This window comes from Oncorhynchus masou, chromosome 26 (assembly GCF_036934945.1).
Source record: "Oncorhynchus masou masou isolate Uvic2021 chromosome 26, UVic_Omas_1.1, whole genome shotgun sequence".
In the NCBI taxonomy this organism is placed as follows: Eukaryota; Metazoa; Chordata; class Actinopteri; order Salmoniformes; family Salmonidae; genus Oncorhynchus; species Oncorhynchus masou.
This window is the reverse complement of record NC_088237.1, coordinates 17081636-17091635: the sequence shown is the minus strand read 5'-3', so window position 1 is coordinate 17091635 and position 10000 is coordinate 17081636. Positions and strand designations below refer to the sequence as shown.

The 10000-nt window shown below is 49.8% G+C and overlaps 1 protein-coding gene across 18 annotated transcripts in view; it reads right to left on the bottom strand.

Moving 5' to 3' along the window:
* Positions 1-10000, bottom strand: part of LOC135514899 (CUGBP Elav-like family member 2) — a 226090-nt gene that overhangs the window by 52554 nt on the left and 163536 nt on the right. For all 18 annotated transcript variants that reach the window (XM_064938606.1, XM_064938608.1, XM_064938593.1 and 15 more), the window contains 2 exons: positions 2494-2542; positions 552-686 (listed from right to left, as the gene is read on the bottom strand). In XM_064938606.1, the coding sequence (XP_064794678.1) occupies positions 552-686; positions 2494-2542 (184 nt within the window). The remainder of the gene's footprint in view (positions 1-551; positions 687-2493; positions 2543-10000) is intronic.

The following is a 10000-nucleotide window of genomic DNA, read 5'->3' as shown; positions in this document are numbered from 1 at the left end:
AGAGAAACACACAACAACAGACACATCCACAGAAAAACACACAACAACAGACACATCCACAGAGAAACACACAACAACAGACACATCTACAGAGAAACACACATCAACTGACATGCCCACAGAGAAACACACAACAACAGACACATCCACATAAACCTGTGTGACGATGACAGTGACAGCCAGGTGTGACGCCGAGCAGAACAGACAGTTTGGTTTGGCAGACCCCACCCCATCTCCTCAGCACATAGAGACCACAGAGGGAGGGGAAGGGAGGAGAGGAGGCAGGGGGATTGGAGGGGGTGAGGGGCAGTGAAGAGGAGATTGACTCAGGGGGACACTGCACTGCTGATTGCGTAGTAGGTCTATGGTTGCCAAAAGCGAGGGAGAACATATTTTCTCCTTCTGCCTAGAGAACTGTCAGGGGAGGGATAAGGGGCTCAGAACTGAATAGGGGGTGGATATAATAGATGGGAGGGGTGAAAAGGATGGTGGCTAAGGGAGGAGGGGGTCAGGGTGAGTGTGTATATGGACGGAGCCCAAGAAACACACACCTCTGCTGAGTCCGTCGGGCCCTCGCAGGATCCGGCACTCCTCGATCTGTCCGAACGCAGAGAACATGACTCGGATGTCGTTCTCATTGCACTTCTTCGACACCATGCCGATGAACAGCTTCCTGTCCTCCACCGCTGCAGAGGAAGAGAGGAAGACATTCAAATGGGTGAGAAACACAAAAAAGGAGAAGAGAGAGAGAGTTTCAGCATTTCATCTGCAGACTGTGATCAATGTCTCATTACCACTTCAACACCAAGTCTCTGTGCGACTCCCTCTCTCGATTCGTTCCTCTCTCCCTCTATTCGTTTCTCTCTCTCCATCTCCTCCTCTCCTATCTCTTTGGGTTTCTTTTTGTCTGCCTGCCCCCCTCCTCCTGTTTAATCCTTTTCTCTCTGACCCAATCGCTCCATTTAACTTGCAATACCTCGGCCTGTGTAACAGTGTTTGTGTGTGTGTGTGCGTGTGCGTGTGTGTGTGCGTGTGTGTGTGTGAGAGAGAGAGACAGGGACACTTACTGTTTCTTATCTCTGTGTGTGTATGACCGTGGGAAAGAGACAAGAGAGAGAAAGTGTGTGTGTGTTGCTCACCATTCAGAGTAATGCTAATTCAATTCATTTTTAATGAGGAAACTGTCAGCTCTTACCGGGAGGCGAAAGAGATAAGCGGTCTGTTGCACTCTGGGAAATCAATAGAGCACTTGTTTATTTTGCTGTTTGAATTGTTTGTGCGCTTAAAAAAACAACACAGGGAAGATAAGTGTTGTTTCAAAGGCTTCCAACTCGGCTGTGTACGTTCGCTCACTATCAGCACTGTAATGAATTAACAGAGAGAGGATATGGAGAAACCGCAGAGACATCCTTAACGGTGACTAAACATCTGTTAGCCGACCTGAGTCCGAGTTAGTGACGTATCGGGGAGCAGAGAAACAGCGTTTTACTGATTCCAGATCAGATTTGAAGAAAGAAAGCGGAAAGTGAAGACGGGCTATCGATACAGCAGTGCAGCGAAGGCAAACACACGCGCGCGCACACACACACCTCTTGGTTGACTAAAGCAACAAACCGCTGAACGACAATTCGCCATGGTTACAGCAACTCCAATAAAGGTCTGTGGAACATATTATCATTAGAAAGACGAATACATTTCATATGGCCGTACTTTACTATCTCCCATTACGGTGGATGATGACTGCAGCCACAGCCGGCTGGAGCTTTACTCAGGTCTCATCATCGCAACCGAGACAGATATATCTTACCAAGTCCTATTTCATAACCTCACGGAAGACGTCTGGAGCAGGAAAGCATTATTAAGGTCTCATCATGACTTATATGGATGGATCTCTAGGTTTCGAGTGCATTGTATTTCCTTAGTGTCGAGTCTAGAAGATGTGGCTACGAGCGTCTTTATTAAGCTTTAAGCGATGCCTGTGTGCTGTCAGTGGCTTTATGACACTCCTCTGTCTCTCTGGGTGGAGCTCAGCCAGTACTGTCCCGTCCCAATGTTATTACCCTCTATCCTTCTATAGTTTCAGTGGTCCAGTGGATGAGGAAAAGAGGCTATTAGTATTGGGACGTGGTCCCTGTCTGGCTTCTCTCAGATACAGTAAAGCTTTATGGCTGGATAAATGGGGTTGTAACCGCATCTGCAATAGAGACATTTGTCTGTGTGTGTGTGTGTGTGTGTGTGTGTGTGTGTGTGTGTGTGTGTGTGTGTGTGTGTGTGTGTGTGTGTGTGTGAGAGAGAGTGTGAGAGTGAGAGAGAGATGCAGAGAGAAAGGCTGGTTCACTGTGGGGCCAAAACAGTTGAACTCTCCCTGACCCCCCTCCCTGAACACTTTAATAATTCATACATCTCTCTTTCTCTCTCTGAAACAGGATCACTGAGCCACACATACACACCACCGACCACGTAATACTCAGCCCAGTGTGTGTGATCACTCACCGTTTGATTTCTCACTGTCTGCAGGCTTCATCTGAATGGGATGGTGCATCTGGAAAAGACAGGACAAACACACCTTTACAATACTAAACCGACACACACACACACACACACACACACACACACACACACACACACACACACACACACACACACACACACACACACACACACACACACACACACACACACACACACACACACACACACACACACACACACACACACACCCCTAGTGAGGACTGCACACACTTAGAGATCACACACACGCTGACTGATCACAGCCCAACATCACACTACAAACTGGCCACTGAAAGTCACAACAGATCACACACTAAAGAGAAGCTCTGAAGTTGCGTAGGAAACACACACACTGTGACAGACATCGTCCAGGTGTGTCCCTCGTACACTTGTTGCAGGTTTAGAGAGGTTGAATGGAGGTGATTGATTGATGAGTGTTTTTATATTGTTAGTGAGAACATGCAAACACATCACAGACAAGATGGCTGTCACACCCCTCCCCCCTTCCACCCAAGGGGCTTTATTGGCATGGGAAATAGATGTTTACATTGCCAAAGCAAGTGAAAAATATACAGTAAGCATTACATGTCATATTATGTCAATATACAACCTCTTTCTCTCTCTCCTTTATGAAAGATGATGTGTTTGTTTGATCTGCAGAGAGACCAACGACAGTAATTCTCTAAATCTAGCCCAGGAACAATCACACTGACTCTGTCTCTGCCTACCTCACACACACACACACACACACACACACACACACACACACACACACACACACACACACACACACACACACACACACACACACACACACACACACACACACACACACACACACACACACACACACACACACACACACACACACACACACACAGCAGAGATCCATCTTCTGGGCTCTCACCAGCTGCGGTATCTGTCTGTCTTCCGTCTGTACCCTGTCTTACTCATAATGCCCCGGGCTCAGCCTGAACAGTCACCGTCTGCCTGTCCGTCTGCCTGTCCGTGTGTCCGTCTACCTGTACGTCTGCCTGTCCGTGTGTCTGTCTCACCGTCTGCCTGTCCGTCTGCCTGTCCGTGTGTCCGTCTACCTGTCCGTGTGTCCGTCTGCCTGTCCGTGTGTCCGTCTACCTGTACGTGTGTCCGTCTACCTGTCCGTGTGTCCGTCTACCTGTCCGTGTGTCCGTCTACCTGTCCGTGTGTCGGTCTACCTGTCCGTGTGTCCGTCTACCTGTCCGTGTGTCCGTCTACCTGTCCGTGTGTCCGTCTACCTGTCCGTGTGTCCGTCTACCTGTCCGTGTGTCCGTCTACCTGTCCGTGTGTCCGTCTGCCTGTCCGTGTGTCCGTCTGCCTGTCCGTGTGTCCGTCTACCTGTACGTGTGTCCGTCTACCTGTCTGTGTGTCCGTCTGCCTGTCCGTGTGTCCGTCTGCCTGTCCATGTGTCTGTCCATGAATGTCTGTCTCTGTGGGAGATGTCTGCCTCTGTCTGTCTGTCGCTGTGTCTGTGGGTGTGTGTCTGTCTGTCTGTTACGGTCTGTATGGCTGTGTCTATCTGTCTGTCTGTCTGTCGGTGTCTGTATCTGTCGGTGTCTGTGTGTCGGTGTCTGTGTGTCTGTGTTTCTGTCTGTGTTTCTGTCGGTGTCGGTTGGTCGGTCTGTGTGTCTGTCTTTCTGTTTCCATCTGTCTGTTACTGTCTGTATGGCTGTCTGTGTCGGTGTCTGTCGGTTGGTGTATGTCTGTCGGTGTCTGTCGGTGTCTGTCTGTCTGTCTGTCTGTCTGTCTGTCTGTCTGTGTTCCTGTCTGTGTCTCTGTCTGTGTGTCTGTCTGTCTGTCTGTCTGTCTGTCTGCCTGCCTGTCTGTCTGTCTGTCTGTCTGTGTTCCTGTCTGTGTCTCTGTCTGTCTGTCAGTCTGTCTGTGTCTGTCAGTCTGTAAGTGTCTGTCAGTCTGTATGAGTCTGTCAGTCTGTATGAGTCTGTCAGTCTGTATATGTGTGTCAGTCTGTATGTGTCTGTCAGTCTGTATGTCTGTCAGTCTGTATGTGTCTGTCAGTCTGTATGTGTCTGTCAGTCTGTATGTGTCTGTCAATCTGTATGTCTGTCAGTCTGTCTGTCCGTGTCAGGCTGTGTCTGTCTGTCGGTCTGTCCGTGTCAGGCTGTGTCTGTCTGTCTGTCCGTCCGTGTCAGGCTGTGTCTGTCTGTCAGTCTGTCAGTCTGTCAGTCTGTGTGTCTGTCTGCCTGTCTGTCTGCCTGTCTGTATGTCTGCCTGTCTGTATGTCTGCCTGTCTGTCTGTCTGCCTGTCTGCCTGTCTGTCTGTGTCTCTATCTGTGTCTGTCGGTCTGCGTCTGTCTGTCAGTCTGTATGTGTCTGTCTGTGTCGGTCTGTCTGTCCGTGTCAGGCTATGTGTGTCTGTCTGTGTGTCTGTCTGTCTGTGTTCCTGTCAGTCTGTCTGTGTCTGTCAATCAGTAAGTGTCTGTCAGTCTGTATGAGTCTGTCAGTCTGTATGTGTGTCAGTCTGTATGTGTCTGTCAGTGTGTATGTCTGTCAGTCTGTCTGTCCGTGTCAGGCTGTGTCTGTCTGTCTGTCCGTCAGTGTCAGGCTGTGTCTGTCTGTCAGTCTGTCAGTCTGTCAGTCTGTGTGTCTGTCTGCCTGTCTGTCTGTCTGTCTGTATGTCTGCCTGTCTGTATGTCTGCCTGTCTGTCTGTCTGTCTGTCTGCCTGTCTGTCTGTGTCTCTATCTGTGTCTGTCGGTCTGCGTCTGTCTGTCAGTCTGTATGTGTCTGTCTGTGTCGGTCTGTCTGTCCGTGTCAGGCTATGTGTGTCTGTCTGTGTGTCTGTCTGTCTGTGTTCCTGTCAGTCTGTCTGTGTCTGTCAGTCAGTAAGTGTCTGTCAGTCTGTATGAGTCTGTCAGTCTGTATGTGTGTCAGTCTGTATGTGTCTGTCAGTGTGTATGTCTGTCAGTCTGTCTGTCCGTGTCAGGCTGTGTCTGTCTGTCTGTCTGTCCGTGTCAGGCTGTGTCTGTCTGTCTGTCCGTGTCAGGCTGTGTCTGTCTGTCGGTCTGTCCGTGTCAGGCTGTGTCAGTCTGTCTGTCCGTGTCAGGCTGTGTCTGTCTGTCTGTCTGTCCGTGTCAGGCTGTGTCTGTCTGTCTGTCTGTCCGTGTCAGGCTGTGTCTGTCTGTCTGTCTGTCCGTGTCAGGCTGTGTCTGTCTGTCTGTCCGTCCGTGTCAGTCTGTGTCTGTCTGTCAGTCTGTCAGTCTGTGTGTCTGTCTGCCTGTCTGTCTGCCTGTCTGTCTGTCTGTCTGCCTGTCTGTATGTCTGCCTGTCTGTCTGTCTGTCTGTCTGTCTGCCTGTCTGTCTGTCTGTCTGCCTGTCTGCCTGTCTGTCTGTGTCTCTATCTGTGTCTGTCGGTCTGCGTCTGTCTGTCAGTCTGTATGTGTCTGTCTGTGTCGGTCTGTCTGTCCGTGTCAGGCTATGTGTGTCTGTCTGTGTGTCTGTCTGTCTGTGTTCCTGTCTGTCTGTCTGTGTCTCTATCTGTGTCTGTCGGTCTGTGTCTGTCTGTCAGTATGTATGTGTCTGTCTGTGTCGGTTTGTCTGTCTGTGTCGGTCTGTCTGTCCGTGTCAGGCTGTGTCTGTCTGTCTGTCTGTCTGTCTGTCTCTCTGTGTTCCTGTCTGTGTTCCTGTCTGTGTCTCTGTCTGTCTGTCAGTCTGTCAGTCTGTATGTGTCTGTCAGTCTGTATGTGTCGGTCTGTCTGTCTGTCGGTCTGCCCGTGTCAGGCTGTGTCTGTCTGTCAGTCGGTCTGTCTGTGTCTGTCTGTCGGTCTGTCCGTGTCAGGCTGTGTCTGTCTGTCAGTCGGTCTGTCTGTGTCGGTCTGTCTGTGTCGGTCTGTCTGTCAGTCTGTCTGTGTCGGTCTTTCTGTCAGTCTGTCTGTGTCGGTCTGTCTGTCAGTCTGTCTGTCTGTCTGTCGGTTGGTGTATGTCTGTCGGTGTCTGTCTGTGTGTCTGTGTGTGTCTCTATCTGTGTCTCTATCTGTGTCTCTATCTGTGTCTGTCTGTCAGTCTGTATGTGTCTGTCTGTCTGTCTGTCAGTCTGTATGTGTCTGTCTGTCTGTCTGTCAGTCTGTATGTGTCTGTCTGTCTGTCAGTCTGTATGTGTCTGTCTGTCTGTCCGTGTCAGGCTGTGTCTGTCTGTCTCTCTGTCTGTCTGTGTCTCTGTCTGTATGTGTCTGTCAGTCTGTCTGTCGGTCTGCCTGTCCGTGTCAGGCTGTGTCTGTCTGTCTGCCTGCCTGTCTGCCTGTCTGTCTGTCTGTCTGTCTGTCTGTCTGTGTCTGTCTGTCAGTATGTATGTGTATGTCTGTGTCGGTTTGTCTGTCTGTGTCGGTCTGTCTGTCCGTGTCAGGCTGTGTCTGTCTGTCTGTCTGTCTGTCTGTCTGTCTGTCTGTCTGTCTCTCTGTGTTCCTGTCTGTGTCTCTGTCTGTCTGTCAGTCTGTCTGTCAGTCTGTATGTGTCTGTCAGTCTGTATGTGTCGGTCTGTCTGTCTGTCGGTCTGCCCGTGTCAGGCTGTGTCTGTCTGTCGGTCTGTCCGTGTCAGGCTGTGTCTGTCTGTCTGTCTGTCTGTCTGTCTGTCTGTCTGTCTGTCTGTGTCGGTCTGTCTGTGTCGGTCTGTCTGTCTGTGTCGGTCTGTCTGTCAGTCGGTCTGTCTGTGTCGGTCTGTCTGTCTGTCAGTCAGTCTGTCAGTCGGTCTGTCTGTGTCGGTCTGTCAGTCTGTCTGTGTCGGTCTGTCTGTCAGTCTGTCTGTGTCAGTCTGTCTGTCAGTCTGTCTGTGTCGGTCTGTCTGTCTGTCAGTCTGTCTGTCGGTTGGTGTATGTCCGTCGGTGTCTGTCTGTGTCTCTATCTGTGTCTCTATCTGTGTCTCTATCTGTGTCTGTCTGTCAGTCTGCATGTGTCTGTCTGTCTGTCTGTCTGTCTGTCAGTCTGTATGTGTCTGTCTGTCTGTCTGTCAGTCTGTATGTGTCGGTCTGTCTGTCTGTCTGTCAGTCTGTATGTGTATGTCTGTCTGTCCGTGTCAGGCTGTGTCTGTCTGTCTCTCTGTCTGTCTGTGTCTCTGTCTGTATGTGTCTGTCAGTCTGTCTGTCGGTCTGTCTGTCCGTGTCTGTCTGTCTGTCTGTCTGTCTGTCTGCCTGTCTGTCTGTCTGTCTGTCTGTCTGTCTGTCTGTCTGTCAGTCTGTCTGTGTCAGTCTGTCTGTGTCTGTCAGTCTGTATGTCTGTCAGTCTGTATGTGTGTCAGTCTGTATGTGTGTCAGTCTGTATGTGTCTGTCGGTCTGTATGTGTCTGTCGGTCTGTCTGTCTGTCTCTCTCTCTCCCCCATCTCAATCTGTCCGTTTCTCTGTCGGTCTCTCTCTCTTTCATTCTTTTTACAATATGTTTATACAATGACTTTATTCATTTTCCACAACACTCCTACATCCACCACCCCAGTGTCACCAGTAGTGTCAATTCAACTGACTTTACTACCTGGACCCATTGTGCCCATGTTGGTTTATATCTCCCTGAGTGAGTGAATGGTTGTACAAGACTGTGTGTGTTTGAGAGAGAGAGAGTGCCAGTGGATCACATGTTGGAGGGCTACAGTACAGAAATAACTGCATCCTCAAGCTACAGGGGCTGGCTAGCGGCTATCCCTGCCTCTGCCTCTCATACTCTCTCAGAAAGTTCTGTCTAGATGCCACCCTTCTCCCATATCTGTCTACCCAGAAGGCTTTGCAGGCTTCATACCTGGGGTCCACCACTACCCCACAATTCCAAACGGCTGGTTCTTCACTGAGAGCCCTGGAGCTACCTACTGCGGTTACTCTGCATCCAATCACCATGACAACCCAAGCCCCCTCCCCCTTTCACAATACTAAACATCTAAATCTGTGCCATGTGTCATTGAGAATGTGGCCTACACTGGTGACATTTCCCTCTGGTATGGTAGTTGGTAATTAGATTATTGACTGTGACCCATCTCCTCTTTCTCCTCTCCTGATTTCCAGTCGGCTAGTCGGGTCATGCCATGCAGTGCCCGTTCTGGGGGCGACGTAGAGGTGTCTATCCGTCAGAGTAGCTGATGACATGGAGGTAACATTACCTCTCCAGCAGGGTATTATCCCCTTAACACTACCATACTGTTTCCTACCCAACCAACGCTATGCAACACTACTCTCTGGACAGGGTTCAGGTGGGCTGCGTTCCAGTACAGTTACCCTCTAAACATTTCCTTCCAGGACACAACGGGACAGAAACCTAATACCCCTCAGCATTTAACGTTCACCCTCTCACCTACAGCATGTAACCCATTCCTCGAACCCCTCTGACCCCCCGGCCCTCGAGGCATGACCCAGGGCTTTAAAGGTCAGAGTTCAACTTGTCGGGCTACCACAAAGTGTGTGTGTCTACAGTAAGTGTGTGTGTGTGTGCGTGCGTGCGTGTGTCTACAGTAAGTGTGTGCGTGCGTGCGTGCGTGCGTGTGTGTGTGTGTAGAGAAACCCCCACTGAGTCCTGCATGCTGCCAGCAGCAGTGTAGCCTTTGCCGGCAGTCAGCACCTCAATAACACTTTCACCTGACTAGTGTGTGAGCCAATAGAAGAGCTCTCAGCTACTGTACCGTACACCCTGGTATCATACACACCAAGTCTACTCAGCAACACACACAAGCACACACACATACTTAACTGTACATATCTCATACTAGCAACACTGCACATTGTAGCCACTCTTCTGTCTAGTTTCTACCTATCCCTTTCTCTCTCTCTTTTTCTATCCCTCTTTCCCTCAGTCTACATATCCCTCTCTCCTCTGTGGGGTTGAGGTAGAGGCAGTGACACAGAGACAGACTGATGGCCCTCATAGTGGGGAGTCAATAACTGTGGTCAACACACACACACACACACACACACACACACACACACACACACACACACACACACACACACACACACACACACACACACACACACACACACACACACACACACACACACACACACACAGACTCTTTCAACATGCTTTTTACAGACAAACATACATTCTGTGCCCATCTGCATTCCGGCCATTTCCATTCCCTACACACCCACGACAGCATTAAATACAACTAGACATCTATAATTCACCCTAACACACAATTATCTCTGCCTTCGATGTTCCCTCTCTTGTCTCCACTACCTCTCTCACACAGTTACCCCACATTATCCCCACTTATTTCCCTTAGTAAACAATTAACCCCAAGCCTGGGTGCTGAGTGGCTGGGGGAATGTTGCATTAGCTATGTGGCGAGGCTCGCTAAGGCCCTACTGCTAAGTACTCACAGTATTTAACATAGTTAGCCTTCATTACACAGCTCTCTCCTCCTCTCTCAAACCAGCCTGCTGAGGAGAGGAAGTTCATTTGAAACAAGCAATTCATTTTTTTTTAACTTTATATAAGTGTACACACTCTAAGACGGGCGGGAGGCT